Source organism: Danio rerio, chromosome 2, assembly GCF_052040795.2.
Source record: "Danio rerio strain M-AB ecotype USA chromosome 2, GRCz13ab, whole genome shotgun sequence".
NCBI lineage: Eukaryota > Metazoa > Chordata > Actinopteri > Cypriniformes > Danionidae > Danio > Danio rerio.
In genome coordinates, this window is record NC_141022.1 from 50,795,857 (window position 1) to 50,815,488 (window position 19,632).

The following is a 19,632-nucleotide window of genomic DNA, read 5'->3' on the forward strand; positions in this document are numbered from 1 at the left end:
AGCTTACACCAGATCTGGCTAGTTTAAGATGTTTTATTTCTTCTTCCAAAGACCTTTCTTTGATATGTTGTTATCTAATATTGCATTATTGCATTAGACATAATTAAAGCAACTGATGCAACTCAATAGCTGGACTTTGGTAAAATCACGACTTGACATAAAGAATGAAATAAGGCACGGTTTACCTCATCAAGCGGAGTGCAATTCATCTTTGTTACTGTAACTCAATAGCAGAAAAACCCTGCCCTATGAGTGGGGCATCATTAACAAATCCACACCTACTAGGGGTCAATAGTGCATTTTCATCACCTTCATAACAGCCATCGCATTCAAACTCTTCTCATTGTCCCGTGAAAGAGGTACAATCCAGACCAACACCAGAGGACAGTATGCCAGCAGACACGTATCTAAAGCTGCTCGCAGTAGTGGCTTACTTATGTGTTATCAACACTGATGCGCATTTAGGGTAGGTTGCATTCCTACAGTATATGAACAGCTATTTTCTTCCTAATTCACATGTTATTAACATCATGTTTTCTCTGCAGAAGTTTTCCATTTACGCTTCCTGACTGGAGGCAAAATGCAGGTAAGAGTTTTGTCAAATGCTTTACTCTTAAACATAAACAATGTAAGGTATTCAAAGTTTGGAATACATTACAAGTAATTGTATTTAACTGCATTAAATAGATCTCAGAATGTGCCATAAATAACTGTGACCACATTTTGTAATGTAATAAGTAATGTACAATTATTATAATGCATTTTACTGTTAGTTTATTGCGTTATTTAAATACAATCATGCACTACAAACTGAAAAAAATAAAGTCAGATTATTTTACTACAATTCAGAGAGTGAAGATTTGATACTAAAACAATACTTGACGCACAGTTAGGCATGGGCCGGTATAAGATTCTGACGGTATAATTTTGGATAACAATATCATGGTTTCGCGGTATTGTGATTACTGCTCTAAAATATATTCTTTTTAAATGTCTGGGTAAAAAACAACTACTTTGTCCCATTTTGAACGCAATATATTTTGTTTTGAGTAACATTTAAAATATTTTGGAACAGTAAACGTGTCAGGCTAAATGACTTCTACTGTCTTTATTTGTTTCAAAAACTGATTTTTTTTTTTACAATTTAGAACAGCATCTTTTCTGCTGGTCATACTGTTGTCCTAAAAAACAAACAAACAAAAAAAAGTAAATAAAAAAATCCAACACAAGGGTATTGCAAAAGTTTTGACGGTTTTAAAACCTTCACTTTTCCAAACCATGGTATACCTTGAAAACGGTTATCATCCCATGGCTTAGCACAGTTATTTGTCCCATAGCTCATTTTATAAATAACAATTATTGCTAGGCAAAGATTAATTACAATTATGATTAATAATAATAATAATAATAATAATAATATCTAAAACAAAGGTTTTTTTATATAATTGTGTATTTTATACGTTAATTATGTGTAAGAGATAAAAACAAAACTGTACACAACTCTCTCTCTCTCTCTCTCTCTCTCTCTCTCTCTCTCTCTCTCTCTCTCTATATATATATATATATATATATATATATATACACAGAGAGAGAGAGAGAGAGTTGTGTGTAGTTTTGTGTATATATATATATATCGCATGTGTGTGTATGTATGTATTTATAATTTATATCAAATTCAGTACATATATGTTTTATATCTCAATATAAATAAACATTTTCTCGAATTGCTTGTATTTATACAGTGCTCAACATAATTGAGTATACCCCATTTTGAAAATTAATATTTTTATCCATTTCTTAAGTATAGCTAATATTTTTTGGTGCACTTAAACAAAACAGATTTATTAAACATATATATTTATTTAAATCATTTTTTAGTCACTCACCAAAAAATATAAATTTAAACAAAAATATAATTTTATTTAAAGAAAAATGTTGAAAAAAATATTGCAAACTACAAAATTTTAAAAAAATTTTTGTTTATTTTAAATTTTGTTCTTTTTTTAAATAAAAAATATTCCCTAACATAAAAATTTGTATGAACTAATTTTGGACCATTATTAAATAAATAAATAAATAAATAAATATATAAATAAATAAATAAATAAATAAAAACTTTTGGTTTAGATGTGATTAATGGTGTTTAATATTTTTCCAGCACTAATAATAATATCTATATTTATAATCATAATAAAGTTCTGCATAATAGAACTCTATACATGGTTTTTACTGGCTCAAAATGAGGTAGACATGCTATCCCGATCATAAAAACATTTTGCATTATTCTAATGATCGAATCAAGAAACATTATTTTATGTGAAAGGGCTTAAAGTTACTATAATTAAGTAAAACATGACTAAAGCTAATCTGTTCGTTTACAGTAATCTCACATTCTTTACCTACAAAAAAGAAACACAACAATAATTGATGGAAAGTTCCAATAATCTTAAACTAAAGAGAAAAAAAAACTGTATATAACTGTTATTCTTTGGCTGTTGCTAAACAAAAAGTGCAAACTAAAGCAAAATATGCACATACCAAATATTAGCATACTGTATATGAATAAATTAAAAGTAAAAAAAATACTACTTAAGAGAAGAATTCAAGTTATAATGATCATACAGGGTGATTCAAAAAGTATACCACAACTTTGAAAATCTGTGTTTAATCAAAGAAACATGATGGAACCTTGGGTAATTAATCAATGTGAAGAGTACTTAAAGTTTTTTCAGAACAAAAACAAGTTCATAGATGTTCAATATGTCCCCCTCTAGACACTCGAGTGAAAAGTTGTGGTATTTTTCATTTTTTAATCACCCTGTAATATTTAATATCCTAATGAAAGCAAATGAGTGATTATTTTATTGTTTGATAACCACAGACAGCAGCGTTTGACTGCAACAAAAAAAAGATTTTTACCACATTGTTTACGACAGCTCTACCAACAAACACCTTTAAAACCACCGATCCATAAAATATTACATTTCCCCATTGTTTTTTGTCTTTAATTATGAATATGGTAAAGCTTTATCTATAAACTAGTGTGTTCCAAATAATGAATATTCTGCCAATATGGACAAATGATTTTAATGACAACACTCTCCAATTTAGCCTTCAGTCTAAATAGTGTAAATAAGTGGTGCCCAACAGGGGGGTCCTGTCCCACAAGGGGGCCTAAGCTAACCTATTTTTAAAAAAAAATAGCAGTGGACAATTACAAGAACAATCATGTTGCCTTAGTTCATTTTATCCCCGGCTGACCATAAAAACGGACAAATTTGTAGTCTCACTGATTCGCCTTCTGCAGCTATTGTTAATAACCCAAGCATACTTGACCCAGGTGAGGAATCTCCAAACATTTGGGTCACAGCGCTAGTAATACTAGAAACACCAAGATTGTTACCTGAACTATGGTTAAATTTTATTTTCTCAAAGCAGGGTCCCTGACCCAGCCACTGTGCATTATCTGTGCCAAAGTTCTTGCTAACAAATGCATGAGACCATCCAAATTAATAGCATTTGCAGACAACTAATCCTTAATACCGCAAGGTGTACCCAATACAAATAGCCTACTGATGTTTTGCTTTCATATTTTACATTAGGCGATTATTTGTGCATAAAAATATCTACATATAGTAACAAACAAACTGTCTTTATTATGACACACCCACTACAAACTTATGAGCAATAATATCATTAAATGTGGAGAGGGGGCCTTACAATATTTTTCAGGGGAAAAAGCAGGTCTCAGGCAAAAAAAAAAAGGTCGGGAACCACTTGTGTAAATTATAACAAGTACAATAAAGCTGTCAGTTGTTCACACAATTACCGTTTTCTATATGGTAAAAGTGCACTATATAGGGGAAAAATAGTTCAGATATTTTTTAAAGGGGAAAAGCTTAACAATATGCCCCGCCCTGTCTTGTTGTTCCAGTGGAAATCACGTCAACACATCGAATAACACTCTATGTTTCAAGCCATTTCAAGGGATCTTTAAAGTAAAGTGTTAACACAAACACTTCAGCGGTAGAGGACCTGTTTGAAACCCATCAAGCTCTGATGAGTTTGAACTTTTTCAGGCCACTACAACCCCAGTGTGACCAATTTCTCGCAAGAGTAATCTCTGACACCAACATCTGTTATAACAAGACAAACTGAACCATGTTTTCAGTTTGTTTCTAGTTTCCGATTAGGCTCTTTTTCTTTCCTTACTCTGCTTTTGATTTTGTATTGTCCTTTAATCACCTCTCCCTCCTACGCTGTAGATTATTTGGCAAAGTGTGACTTTGGCAGTGACTTGCCATCATCTTGTGATTGGACCTCAGAAGGCCCCATCAGCGCTCAGACGGCAACAGGTAATTATACTGCTGAGATCAAATTGCTGCAGAGACTGTCACGCTTTTGTGTTATTCACTGTTGTTTACCGCCAATCCATTCACCTACGACAACAACAACAGCTATTTAATAGCTTGGTAACAGCACGTAGCAGAGCTTCTTTAATACTTGTTATTCTGTTCTTCAACTTGACTTTCAAGTACACTAAGCACCACATTCATCCACTTGTATGATATACAGCATTGATTATCATGCACACAAGCTCAGAGAGTGCAACCAGAGTCTACAATGTTGCATGATTGCAAGCAGAATTAGCATGTTGTGACCATGTTTCTAGCATGAATCAGCATGATTTTAGCATTAATTAACATGTTGTTAGCATGATTCTAGCGAATTAGCATGTTTCCAACATTGATTAACATGTTGTTAGCATGATTCCAACATGAATATGTATGTTGTTAGCATGTTTCTAGCATGAATTAGAATGTTGCTAGCATGTTTCTAGCATGAATTAGCATGTTGTTCACATGAATTTGCATGTGGTAGCATGACTCTATGAGAATGGTCCTGCCCAATTGAGCCAGGTTTCTCTAGTGTTTTTTTTTTCCCCCTTCACTTTCACCCATTGGTGAAGTTTTTTTTTTCCTCGCCACTGACTTGCATAGTTGGCGACTTCGAGCTGCGCCTCGAAGAATTACTCTTCAGTGTTTGGACTCTCAGCAGTGATTATTAAAACACATTAAACTGATCTGAACTTAAACTCTGAAAACTGAACTACACTTTCAATTAGTTTCAATTACACTTTCACTATAGTTTCAATTCACTATTATCTTATATGTAAGGCTGTTTTGACACAATTTATGTTGTAAAAGCGCTATAAATAAAGATGTATTGACTAGCATGTTGCTAGCATATTTCTAGCAAGATTAACATTTTAGTAGGGTCTTAAAACTATTAGCATGTGTTAGAACAGCTAGTCACAAGCCATGAGACAGTTGCTAGGGTGCTGAAATTGGTTGCTAGGGAGTGGCTAGTAAGCTTAAAGGTCATCAGTGATTAACTGCTGGCTAGACGGAGTTGAATGAGGCCAGACTAAAGTCTGTATGACAGTCTGATGTAAAGTTTTAAGTTCACAAAGGTTGATCCAATGTTAAGTCAATGACAGTCTTTACAATGGAAGTCTATGGGACAGTTGCTAGGGTGCTAGGGTTATTATAGCTGAAATCTGCAGGAAGGTAGCTCTCCAGGAACAGGGTTGGCGACCCCTGCTCTAGAGTAAATAATAGATAACTGTGACCAAATATTGCCTTTAGATATAGCCTGAGCTCATTACATTTCACTTTAAACCACTATACAGACATTCATCAAACTCCTGAATAAGTGGCGATCAGGGGAGTGCTGGAAATCTCACCTCGGAAATCCAAACACATTTTCAAATAGGCATATCCTTATAAATAAATGACAAAGTTAAAATCTACTATACTCGCCTAAACAAAAAGTCTCACAAATACAATATGAGGTCCAACGGCCACAGCATTCAAACTATATTGATTTTAGCCTTCTGCTTTGCACTCGCTGTGGGCTGAGTGATACACATAGGTAAAAAGGCTGAACAGTGCCAATACTACTAGAATATTGCACAGCTGTAGCCATTCTGATATGAGAAACAGAAAGAACTGTTGTATAAAGTAGCATAAATACATAAATTAGGATAAATGGCAAAACACACAAGGAAATATACCAAAAAAAATTAAGCCGCAAGCAGCATTATGGAAGTTCAAACATTTAAAGACCTTTAATGCTGATCAAGCCAGAATTTATGGCTGACATTAAAACACATCCTCAATGGACATAATGTTGACACACAGGGAAAAATGGTAAAATAAAAAAATATTTAATAAACTGTTTGATTGACAACTGGTGTCTTTGAGAAAAGCTGCCCAGAAAGAGCAAATCTACAATATATGTAGATCAAGTGTATTTGTGAAAATCTTTGTAAAATCAGCATTTTTTTATGTTATTTTGCTGTGAAAAGCACAGACAGCAGCAATAAGTGGTCTTGTGCTGCCATCTAGTGGCTAAAATGGTGACTGAACCACTAAAACAAGCATTATGACACACTGAAACTATTTTTACTATAGCGCCACCTATTGTGTGATCTCCATTAAATTTTGTATGCTTGTTTACAGTCATATGTCGCATGTGCACACCATATTTTGTAAAGTTTTGAGATTTTGTTTTGTTTTAACAGGCATGTAAGTGCGTGTAGACACACCCATTTTGTTATAGAACCGGTTATAACTATATTTGATGTCAAAACCATGTATTGATGAATCTTTAATGAATGGTTTAAGCGGCAGGAGTTTATTGCTTTTGGTTTTAGTGTCAAACTGTTGAGTATGAGTTGACTAGAGGCCAATTTATTTCAAAATTTGTACAGAGAGGCATGAGTCGAACATGCCCACCAAGTTTCATTCAAATTGGTCATCGTTAACCTTGTTTATTGGGTGCTCAAATTTTGATTGGCTGATGGCAGCCATGTTACGATTCCATCTTGAACAAGGACACGGTGATCTAAATGTCATTTTTTAGCACCACCAATGTCAGCAGGTTTTTAATGTGATCTCAAAATTACCTTATATATACATGTACCAAGGGAAATCTTGTTCTGTTCAAAGGCTATAGCTACAATTAGCATTTTGCATACAATTAGCATGGAACTTTGTGTACAGTTTCACGTGACAATCAAAATCAAAATATTCAGTGTCCAGAACTGAACAGGTTTGGTTCCGATCAGGCAAAAAACCTAGGACTAGTTTGCAAAAGTAGGTTTCAGACAAATCTTGATGTAGCAGAAAAATGGTGTCAACATACCGCCACCTATGGACCGATTTGGACGAGTCATGGCATCTGAGTAGCGTTTAAACATACTGACCATCAGACCAAGTTTCAAGTCTTTGGGAATTACATTTTGGTCTGGCCGTTCTGCATTACAGCTGAAGAAAACCCCTAATAAATGAAAATAAAGTAAATAACAACTACTTTAAACTTAAAATAAGAATAACCTTACTAAACAGCATTCATCCAGGTGTGAATACAGTATTGATCATGACTCATACTGTAAAATACACACAAAACCCAAAGTTCAGATCAGAGTCTAACCTGAGGCACATGTTAGCTTTGAGTCTGTAAGCAGGTGATTTGATAACTGAAGTGTTTATGACAGCATGCTTTTGGAGGTCAGTCTATGGACTAGAAAGAGTGCATGTTATTATTTGAGCTTCTGCGTACACACATGATAAGCTCAGAGTGTTCAGTGGGAAAATAAAAACATTGGGTTTGTACCATTTACAGCACAGGTAACAAGACTAATATGCAAGTTAAACTATTAATAACTATAACTTCATGTAGTAAAACTAAATAAGACATCTGAAAAAAAAAACTACCAAAACCTTACAAAAATGACAAACACGTTGAAAATTACAGAAGCATTTACAATAATAATTATGTACAAAGCAAATTAACAACAGTATCAATATGATACTACAGTAGGTACACTGAATTTTATTTAATTAATTATTAATATTTATTTAAGTTAAATTTGATAAAAATTTTAATTAATTAAATATATTTTACACTTTTTTAACATTCAATGAGCAAGAATGACAGGTTTAGTCATTAGTTAATGTTAGTAATAGAGCCAATTCAGTACGTGGGGGTGATTGGGAGGTCATGATGGGTAAGGGTCGATGGAGGGAATTTAGCCAAGACACCGGGGTTACACCCTTACTCTTTACTAGAAGTGCAAGAAGTTTTAATGACCACATAGAGTCGAGACCTTGGTTAAACGTCTCATCCAAAAAATGGCGCTCATTGAGTGTCTACTTCACTTTATTGGGGCATTAGGACTCACAAAGATTGAGCGCCCCTTGCTACCTTCACTAACACCACCTCCAACAGCAACCTAGTTTTCCCATGTGGTCCCCCATCCAGGTACTGACCAGGCTCAGCCCTGCTTAGCTTCAGTAAGTAACCGGTCTTGGGCTACAGGGTAACATGGATGTGGCTTATCACCTAAAATCTAAATTCATGGTTGTTAACATTAGTTGAAACACTGTGAATTAACAAGGACTAACAATGGAAAACTTTAATTTCAATAACTAACATTAGCAAATATATTTAAATAAAAGTAATAAATGTATTGTCCATTGTTGGTTCATGTTAGTAAATACAAAGTAACATTAAATGATGAGACGTTAGAGTAAAATGTTACCAAAATCATAAACACATAAAAAAATAAAACTAAACTAATAAATATTACTTAAACATTAACTACATAATATCTAATTTATCTATCACCAAAAAAACGCATAAGGGTTGGATGAGTTCTCTTGCAAACCACTAAAAATATTCTATTTTTTTCCATTTCTGTCTGCATTATAGAGGAAAAGAGTCCATCTGGTGTGTTTCATCTTAAGAGTGGACCTCTTAAAATCACAGAAGACTGGTGTCTGGAGTTTTGGTACCACAAACCCAATGAAAAAAGCTCTGATCTCAATGTTCTGCTAGTGGGTGGCATTCTGAAAACACTGATTTGGACCTCAGAGGGTTCCGGCGTTGGAGACTGGAGACAAGAGTTCATCACGATCACAAAACAATCTGATGACAGCAATATCCAGGTACTGTGCAGTCATTCAAATATTCAGATTTAGGTGTTAAATTTAGGTGTTAGGTGTGTATATATATATATATATATATATATATTTTTTTTTTTTTTTCAAGAGAAGTAGTTCTTCTGACTTTATATGCTGTAGACCTCAAAAAACGTTAAGGTTTCTTCGAAAATGTCAAAGTCAGCATGTACAGGACATAAAGATAATCGAAATTACGTTACTTTCAGACTCCAGGTGCGATAGAGTTTATGGGTGTTTCTCAGTGCTGGGTTGTGGCTGGAAGAACATCCGCTGCATAAAACAAATTACCACAGTAATTGGAGGTTTATTCCGCTCTTGCGACCCCTGTTAAATCAGGGAACAAGCCTAAGGATGGAATTGTCAATATCTATATGGCATTAATTTCTCTGTTCACAGAAGAATTAGTATAACCATTGTCTTCAACCAACTGCTATTGTGTTTCTGGCAGGTTCTTTTTGAAATCTCACAAGGCCTGCATGACGATGGAAAAACTGCTTTTGACAGAATGGGAATACACAAGGGACGATGCGGTGAGTGGCTTATGATTATTATTATTTTCTTGATGACTTCACCAAGACTTCAATTCACCACATTCAAATAAGTTTGTAACATGTAGAGATCTCATCCATAGGTTTACAATGTCAGCGGGGCACATTTTGGACTGATGAAAGCACTCGTTGCACTTGTAAAGACGATCAACTTGTCTGTTCTCACATGCCCTGGTCCAACGACACATTTGGCACCTGCCACGTGGCCTCTAACCCACACTACACGACTTTCGATGGGGTCAGCTTTCAGTTTGACAGTCCCTGTACGTACATCTTGTCAAAGGTGTGCGATGATTCAGGACTGCTTCCGGAGTTTGCAGTGGAGGTGCAGAATGAGAAGAAAGAAGAATCGCACGTGTCCTCCATTCAACAGGTCAATGTCAACATATACGGTCTGAGAGTGTCCATGATGAGAGCAGAGAGGAGCAAAGTCATGGTGAGGCATCAACTATGAAACCTCATGATTAAATATGAGCAGAGTGCATACTAATGATAGGGGGGTCAAGTTTTTATTAATATTAGTTTGTGTTATACATGCTTCAGTGAATCAAAATTAGATATATAATCCAAAGACATCACTTTATTAATCAAACTTATTTAGGATTTCAGTGAGGTATATTGACCTACATTGATCTTTGATTAGCTATTTCATTAGATGTGTGATTCTCAAATACAAGATATGTTGATATAAAATATGGTGACAAGTTTGCATCCTTAAGGCCGATTCATGCTGCAGAGATGAATGCCAACACACACCAACAAAAGAAGTTGGTCATTGTATTAAGAATATTTCCCTATCTTGTTTTGTTTTTTACAATGCTCAGATGTTCAACGATCCAACAAGCACTGATTAAAACTGTTCAGTCAGGTCAAAACAAACTCCAACCAATGGCAACACACACTGACTAGGGTGTCATACTGATCCAACAAACTTCAACAAATAAAAATAAATAAATTCAACCTCAGGTTGTGTCAATCATATTGACACACTGCCTCAGAAATGTTTGTTCAATGTTACACTGTAAAACTCAAAAGGTTAAGGTAACTCAAACCATTTGAGGAAACCGATTGCAACAAGCCATTTAAGTTTAAAAATTAATCCAAATGAGTACTGTGAACTTAATCAATTTGAGTAAACGAAGCAATTTGAGCACAATAAAACCCAATAAATGAAGAGAACTCAAATCAACTGAGTACTGTAAAACCCAATAAGGTAAAGCAACTTAAACCGTTTGAGGAAACCGATTGCTACAAACCATTTAAGTTAAAAAAAAAAAATTATCTATACAAGTACTGTGAACTTACTCCATTTAAGCTGAAGTAATGAGGTATTTCATTAACACCGAGTTCAAAACTATTAACTTTCAGTAAATTTTGAGTTAACTACTCTAATTTCATTTGATAAAGTTGACTGTTGAGTTATACAGTGTACAAAAATAAGTTCGACCTCAGGTTGTCTCAATCGTATTGACACACTGCTTCAGAAACTGTCATTAAAAACAAATTCCACCTCAAGTATGCTGAATTTGTGTAAGGTTTGTGTACGTGAAGAATTTTCAGATATGAATATTTAAAAAAAAACACACATATAAAATTTCGCCTTCAGGATTTTTACACTCTAAATAAAGATACAAAATCTGTCACTGGCGCGGTTCCTTTTAACAGGGTGTGAATTATACAATGACGATTGGGGGGGGGGGGTCAAGTTTTTCGTTTATGTTTGGTAATATGCCTCAGTGAACCAAACTTATATATTCAATTCAGTAACATCTAATTTGAGGGATATTGAGTGGTTCTCAATAATATTTGTGATAATAAATAAACGGTGACAGGTTGGCTTTCCTTTATGGATGACCATGAAAGACTGCACATATTTTTATTTTACTGTTAAACTTCCATGTGCGAGCCAGTGTATAATAAAATACAAACTATGCATCTAGACACTTATAAACACCTTTTTTTAAAGAAACATGTTTTGTAAACACTTACACCGTCTGTTGGTGCTCCACATTTGCCAGTTTCAAACCGATTATTTTTGGCGCAAACAGGTATTTACAATGGTATGAACCATTATAGTATATAGGGGTGGTCAAATGTATATTAAAGTTACCTATTATTTTAATTATTAATATTATTTAAGATACAGATCAGAGCAAACTATTTCTTAACTATTGAAGGACAGACCCCCTCACATATCTTTCAGGGGGAATCAAGCGTTAATCAGCGGGGTCAGACCACCCCAAACACACCTGTAATTTGCAACAAGCTACATTTTTGTTCCTAACAGGTCCTTAAAGCTACATAACATCACCTAAAAAGTTTAAATGTGTACCTTAAAAGCACAAAAGTAAACCTTAAAGATACAAAAGTGTACCCTAAATGTACTAATGTTCACCTGTACAGTACAAAAGTATACCTTTTAAAAAGTTACAGGTACAACCCCTGTGACAGATTTTTTACCTTTATTTCTGTGTAGTGTGTAGGCTATATGTAGAAAGAAATTATACATTCACAATGGTATGAACCATAAGAGGGGTGGTCTAACATATATTTATTTTATGTATGATCATAATGATTAATATACAAATCAGAGCAAAATAATTCTCATTATTGTAAGGGTGACCCCTCATGCATCTTGTTTTGACGTCCTAAACCCTGTTTTTTGTTGACATCCTTAACATCTTTTGTTGTCTCACTCAGGTCAATGGGATCTGGAAGCATCTTCCTTTCCTCCTGAAATCAAACAGAGTAACAGTGAACAAGCAGGGAGATGCTCTAGTTCTTCAGACAGACTTTAAACTGTCCGTCCTCTACATGCAGTCAGGAGCCATTCAGGTGATCGTCCCCATGCAGTACTCCAACAGAATCTGTGGCATGTGTGGTAACTTCAACCAGGACCCCGAAGACGACATCAAGATCCCAAACAGGTCACAGGTTCAGATGGCTCGGGTTTTAAGGCAGAGTGTCTGTGAGGAGCCCAGTTTGCCCAAAGTCTGTTCAGAAGCAGAGGAGCAGCAGTTCTCCAGCGAGCTTTACTGTGGCATGATCACATCCAGACATGGGCCCTTCACAACCTGCTCTTCTGTGCTGAATGCAGACAGTTTCTTTCGCAGCTGCATGTTTGACATGTGCACGACTCATGGAGATCCTGCTGCCCTCTGCAATGCCATCGAGGCCTTCGGTGCCACCTGCAATAAAGTTGGCTTCTCTGTTCCAGTCTGGAGGAACTCAACGTTCTGTCGTATGTACTGATATATTTTAACTGTCGATAAAAATGGTTTCAAGTGAAATATTTGAACTTAACCAAAGAATAGGTTTACAGTAATGCAGTCACGTGGAAGTCTGTAGTCGGGTTTCCAAGCTAACGTAAATTCATAAGTGCAAATAAATGTAGGTGCACTTTCATCGACTTGTTAGAGTGGCTGACTGTAGTATTGGTAACCTAGTAACCAACAGTAAACAAGGCAAGCATAATGGAAACCGCTGATTGGTCAGACTGGTTTAATGCTCACTACATCAGAGTTTATAAAGCAAATGCATTTTTTTTCTCTCAATATTTTATATAATAAGTTTAAAATGTCCTCAAGTGAATGTAAAAATTATATAGCCGCAACCCTTCTCTGGGAAACAACCACACACACATTTACACACACATTCATCCACTATGGACAATTTAGCATACCCAATTCACCTGTACTGCATGTGTTTGGACTGTGGGGGAAACCGAAGCACCTGGATGAAACCTACGCGAATGCAGGGAGAACATGCAAACTCCACACAGAAACGCCAACTGACTCGAACTGGCTTGAACCAGCGACCCAGCGACGTTCTTGCTGTGAGGCGACAGCACTACCTACTGCGCCACTGCTTCGTCCATATTATAAAATCAAACTTCTCAAATTAAGTTTAGGCATAATGATAATAGAGATATTAACATTGAAATTATAGACCTTTTTCTTGGAACGCAAAATTACCCATTATGCTTTGCGTGTATGTGCAAGGAGAATGCGAAGAACATCCGGTCGGCAGCTGATGCGTGTAAACAGCCACATTTGGACAGCTTTGAAACGATAGTTTTAATCTATTTTACCTGCTTTTATCCTCTTTGAGCTAATACTGTTGTCCATCAGCACCATCTCCTGGACTGATCATTTAAAGAAATGCGATCTAATAGGATGGAGAAAAACTGCTGTGAGGCGTTTTCCCCTCGTTGTCAGACGGCATCTTCTGCAGTTTAAATGAAGCCTTGTCATCGCTAAAGTCAACATTTTCTCTTTATTTCAAATATATAACCAGCCCAAACAAATGTAATTCACCTAAATGTTTGACACACACATGTAGCCTGTACTGTGCCACTGACACACTGATTTACTAACGGTGACAAAGTGAAAATATAGGCTAGTGTCATTTCGAAATGACAGAAAAACGCAAACCGTGGTGAATACAACACACGAAATAAAACACAAACGGCTCGCGATAAGAATGAACAGCAAATCAGCCAGCAGAGGATCAATAACAGACTTTTATTGGTCATTTTTGTAAATTGCACGACTTTCATACCTGTTAGGTTTCATGCCAGTACTCGGTTTGCTCTCTCTCTCTCTCTCTCTCTCTCTCTCTGTGTGTGTGTGTGTGCCTGTGTGTGTTAAAGAGCCGCTGAGCTAACAGCTGACAGGCCGGGATCGCACAAACAAACTGTACGTTATTTCTGACGGCAGACACGGGAACTAGGAGAACGTTTTTCTCCTATTTCTGACGCGCTTGAACTACATGTGACAGATTATAACGGCTTTAACAGACACATTTTTAAGTTGTGTGTCACAAAAACACTCTGTTATCCATTAAAAACGTTATTGAAACCCATTTTCGGAGCGCAAATTACCAGTTGTACACGCTGTAAACTGAAGTTTTTAGCATTCTACCGAAAGACGCTGGTCGCTATGGCGCCCTCCATGCAGCAGCCATGAAAAAGGTCTATAAGGCTACTTAAAAACAGTAAATAAAATGTGGATTAAGACAATATCACAACTAAAATTAGATGGAAGTCTACTTCAAAGTCTATGCAAAGGCTTGCTACACTGTTCATCTATATCGCTGAACACAGTTTGGAGCTCTAAATTTAACTTTCAGGTTGCACCACTCATTTCTGATATGATATTTACATTCTTTAAACATGCAGCAAGCAGAAAATAGCCTTGGGTGTTGCTTTAAACCTTATTATCTCAATCTCCACCCAAAGCCATTAAACAATGAACACTTTAAGTGTGAACACAGACAAGCGATTGAAGTATTGCCAGGCAAATCATAAATCTAAATGAAAGCATGACGTGTCAGATCATTTGCGCCACTGTTAAGCAAACTCTCAGACTAATCAGAAGTCTGTTCTCCACCTAAAAACCCACACAGAAGAGCCACACTGAGTCATCGGTTATAAATCTTACAGCAGATCATATACAGTAAAGTTGAAGTCAGAATTATTAGCCCTTCTGAATTATTAGCCTGAATTAATTAAGCAAATCACTGTATATTGATGGTTTGTTCAATAGACAATCAAAATAAAATGTTGCTTAGGAGGGCTAATAATATTGACCTTAAAATGGTTTTAAAAAAAATAAAAACTGCTTTTATTCTAGCCGAAATAAAACAAATAAGACTTTCTCCAGAAGAAAAAATATTATAGGAAATACTGTGTAAAAATCCTTGCTCTGTTGAACTTCATTTGGGAAATATGGGAAACATTTGAGAGGGTTAATAATTTTGCCTTCAACTGCGCATAGTCATATAGTCATATACATTCTTCCACACCTTTGACTAGAACATCCTGCTTCAAAGATACTTGGAAACATACTGTAAATCTATCAGAGAGATTGATGACAATGTTTGTGTTGTAGCGGTGGAGTGCGGTCTTCACAGTCACTATAACGCCTGCGCCAGCGGCTGCCCTCAGACCTGCTCCAGCCTAGATGCCGCAGGGCCTTGTGGGAATTGTGAAGAGCGCTGCGAGTGTGACGATGGCTTTATACTCAGCGGAGGAGAGTGTGTGCTGGAAAAAGACTGTGGATGCTGGGATAATGGACAGCATTATTCGGTAATAAAGCAGCTTAGCCATATAAAATATAAAATGATAATAAATTATTTAATACAATGAACACTATTATTCCTATTATTATTATTATTATTATTATTATTATTATTATTATTATTATTATTATTATTGTTATTATTATTATTATTATAAAGCAATTTACAGATATTTTATAATTGTAGGTATTTCTAATAATAGTTATATTTTCATTAAATCAAGTGTATAAAATAATGTAGTACATTTAATTAACATTTAGTTATTATAATTCTAATAATTCATAATACTTTATATAGTTATTGAATTATTATTAATAATATATATTTAATATGATGTGAATTTAATAAATAGGGATAAATATAAACATATAAATTATTATTGCTACTATTATAATAATTTCTTAAAAATATATATACAGATATTTATATGTATATTTAATAATAGTTGGTTACATTAAATCAAGAATATTACAATAATCTATGCACATAAAATTAAAAACATATTAAAATAAATTATTATATTGTTATATTATTAGCCTCAAACATATATTAGATATGTAGATTGTTGTTACTATTATTATTATTATATTTATTTATTTATTAAAACAATTTATATATATTTAATGTATATCTGATAATAGTTGTTTACATTAAACCAAATATATTAAAATAATCTACACACATACATTTACATATACAGGTGTATAACAAATATATAACTACAATTAATAATTATATAGTTATATTATTATCATTAAATGTATATTACATATCATGTACAATTTATAAATAATAATAAATTAATAAATACAATGGACAAGTTTTATTGTTACTATTATAATTACTTCTTAAAACAATTTAAATATATTTACATGTACATCTAATACATTAAATAAAGCATATTAAGAATAATATACACATACATTTTCATATGAAGAGTTTAGATGCAAAACCCCCTAAATGCTGTTTGATATTTTCTTCTAAAATTAGCATTATTTACTCAGACTCGCGTTTGTAGGCTCAGTAATTTTACTTTGATAGTGACAAAAAAGTTATTTTTGTTGTCTTTTAAGACTGAGGAAAAAGCTCATTTTAGGAGAAATTTCCAGACGGAATTTAGAGGTTTTTGCATCTGAACTCTTCATATATACAGTTATATAAGTTATAAGTTATATTAAGTATAACTATACTTATAATAATTAATTACAATGAATAAGTATATAGTTATATTATTAGCATTAAATGTATATTATATATTATTTACAATTCATAAAGCAAAATAACAACATTCAGATCTTTTTTTTAACTAACTGCATCTCTGATTAATGTTTATTGTCATATTAATTTTGTGTTGTCACGTGTCACTTTATGTACACTGGAAGCTTCTGTAGCCAAAACAAATTCCTTGTGTGTGAATCACACTTGGCAATAAAACTGATTCTGAATAATAAATTAATAAATACAAAAGACAAATATTCTTGTTACTATTATTATTCTAATTATTTCTTAAAACAATTTATATATATTTCCATGTATATCTGAAAATAGTTGTTCACATTTAATCAAGTATATTAAAAATAATCTACACATATACGTTTACGTAAACAGTTATATAACATTTAATTATTATAATTCTAACAATTAATTACAAGTAATAAATGTATATTATGTGAACATTTTATATTCAAATTTATTATTAGTTAATATAATATACAAATGTTAATGTTACTATTATTATCATTATTATTATTTCTTGCAATTAACAGATGTTATGTTTATAATAATAATTACGTCTACATTTAATCAAGTATATTAAACTTGACATGTACATTTACAGTTATATAATATTTAGTTATTCTGATTAATTAATTTATATCATTTTATTAAACAAAATATATATTAAATATTAAGTAGATTATATGAAATAAAAATGTTTATATTTATACATTTAATTTGCAATACATCGACATTTATGCTAATAATAATAATAATAATAATAATAATAACATATTATCAAAACCATTATATTAAAACATTTAAAAAGAATATTATATTGATTGTAAAGTTTACTATATTTTATGGTGTAAAGATGTTTATAAATCTTTTGTTTACTGTCAAATCCAGATCAGTGAAACATTTATGGAGGGTGAATGTGAGCAGCAGTGCCAGTGTTTGGGCCATGATAATATTCAATGTTCACCAACGTCCTGCACGGCTGACGAACTGTGCCTGGTGAAGGACGGGGTGAAGGGTTGTTTCCCGTCCAGCCCAGTGACCTGCAGAGTCTATGGAGACCCTCATTACATCACCTTCGACGGCAAGGCTTACTCTTTCTGGGGCACCTGTAACTACACCTTAGTGAAGACCTGTGGGCCTACAGACACCCAGTTCACCATTACCGCACGAAATGAGGGAAAGCAAAACTCTGCAACCTCCTCTCTAAACTCTGTAGCTCTTCATATGGAAGGCCTGCACATTGTTATCGGAAAGAACAAGCTGGTAAACGTGAGTTTTTTTTCTTGTTTTTGTCATTCATTAAGTTTTCATTTTACTATTTGACTTGTGTTTTTAAAACAATTTACACATTCTTACACAAAAATATAATAATTCGTTAAAGACATCATTATAGAGGCATTATATACGTTGCATTTTAGAATGCACAGATGAACACTGTAGTCTCAATAGACTGCTACGGAGACCCGGAAAGGACGTGATGGTGGAGAAAAAAAATGGTGGGAGAAAAAAAACTGGGTGGGAGAAAAAAAAAATAGTGATAGGAAAACATATTTTTAAGTTGTTTTGCGTTCCCTCGCAAAGATGTTTTGTGTTATCTCGCAACACTTCCTGTTCATTTCATGTAAACCCTCACATTTTTGCCGAAATTCTCCTGTATTTTATCATTCTATTCCGCTATCATCCTATTATTAAGTATTTTCTCATATTTCTGATATATTTTTAATCTTGAAAGCACACTGAAATTAATATTAAAATAATAATAATAATAATAATAATAATAATTTTTATTTATATAGCCCCTTTCCAGAGCTCAAGGACACTTTACAAGGAATGCAACAAAAAGATAAACAAACATACATGAGGTCAAATATAACAAATGTGTGCATTCACTTTCTTTACATTAAAGCTGTGCGTCGATCGTCGCCTTTCATATGCAACCTCTGAACCAGTGAATGCATGTATAAGCGCGGACTGACAGACGCGCTCCATACAAAAAACTGATCCCAGATCAGCTTCTGTACACGCCATTTAAAGAGGAGCAAAAGTACAGGACACTTTTGGATTCGGGTGTATGTTTAAACAGACAGAGAAATACACTGAATAATATTTAAACATCTCCATCCTGCATGTTTTATTTTAAACAGCTAATTGGTAAAATACGGTAAAATACGGGAGAATTTCGGCAGAAACGTGAGGGTTTACATGAAGTGAACAGGAAGTAATTGTGGAAAAACATTTTTGCGAGACAACGCAAAACATCTTTGCGAGGGAACGCAAAAAAAACTTTAAAATATGTTTTCCTATCACTCTTTTTTTTTTCTTCCACCAATTTTTTTGTCCACCATCACGTCCCTTCCGGTTCTCCATAGACTGCCTTCTACTAAACCATTAAATCAACGTGATCAAAAACTAGAGAAAGAAAGACTGAACCAAAGACCCTGATAAGCAAACTAACAACTGTACCAGAGTTCAATGAGGGGAAGTTCATTGGCAAAGCACTTCCCTAATTGTGATATATACATGGACAGTTCGTGGAAACAACTGTGCTCATGAACTGCCATCTAAAATGTATGGCCCGTAATTAATGTTCACAAGAAGTGAAAATGTTCGTATTTTACTGGTAAGTGGTAAGAAATATGTTTGCATATGATCTCATCTGCTATCATTGAGTGATAACATTACTGGACTGTTCTGATAGCAACTTCTGCTTGATATAATCAGGCCTGTGGCAACGATAC

At 34.1% G+C, this 19,632-nt stretch overlaps 1 protein-coding gene across 20 annotated transcripts in view; it reads left to right on the forward strand.

Annotated features, from left to right (window-relative positions):
- Window positions 1-311: 311 nt before the first annotated feature.
- Window positions 312-19,632, forward strand: part of wu:fb63a08 — a 41,014-nt gene continuing 21,693 nt past the window's right edge. For all 20 annotated transcript variants that reach the window (XM_087241384.1, XM_087241391.1, XM_087241390.1 and 17 more), the window contains exons 1-9: window positions 312-466; window positions 546-586; window positions 4,266-4,355; window positions 8,779-9,014; window positions 9,478-9,559; window positions 9,661-10,013; window positions 12,278-12,818; window positions 15,469-15,665; window positions 17,783-18,163. In XM_087241384.1, the coding sequence (XP_087097510.1) occupies window positions 390-466; window positions 546-586; window positions 4,266-4,355; window positions 8,779-9,014; window positions 9,478-9,559; window positions 9,661-10,013; window positions 12,278-12,818; window positions 15,469-15,665; window positions 17,783-18,163 (1,998 nt within the window). In that variant the 5' untranslated portion in view covers window positions 312-389. The remainder of the gene's footprint in view (window positions 467-545; window positions 587-4,265; window positions 4,356-8,778; window positions 9,015-9,477; window positions 9,560-9,660; window positions 10,014-12,277; window positions 12,819-15,468; window positions 15,666-17,782; window positions 18,164-19,632) is intronic.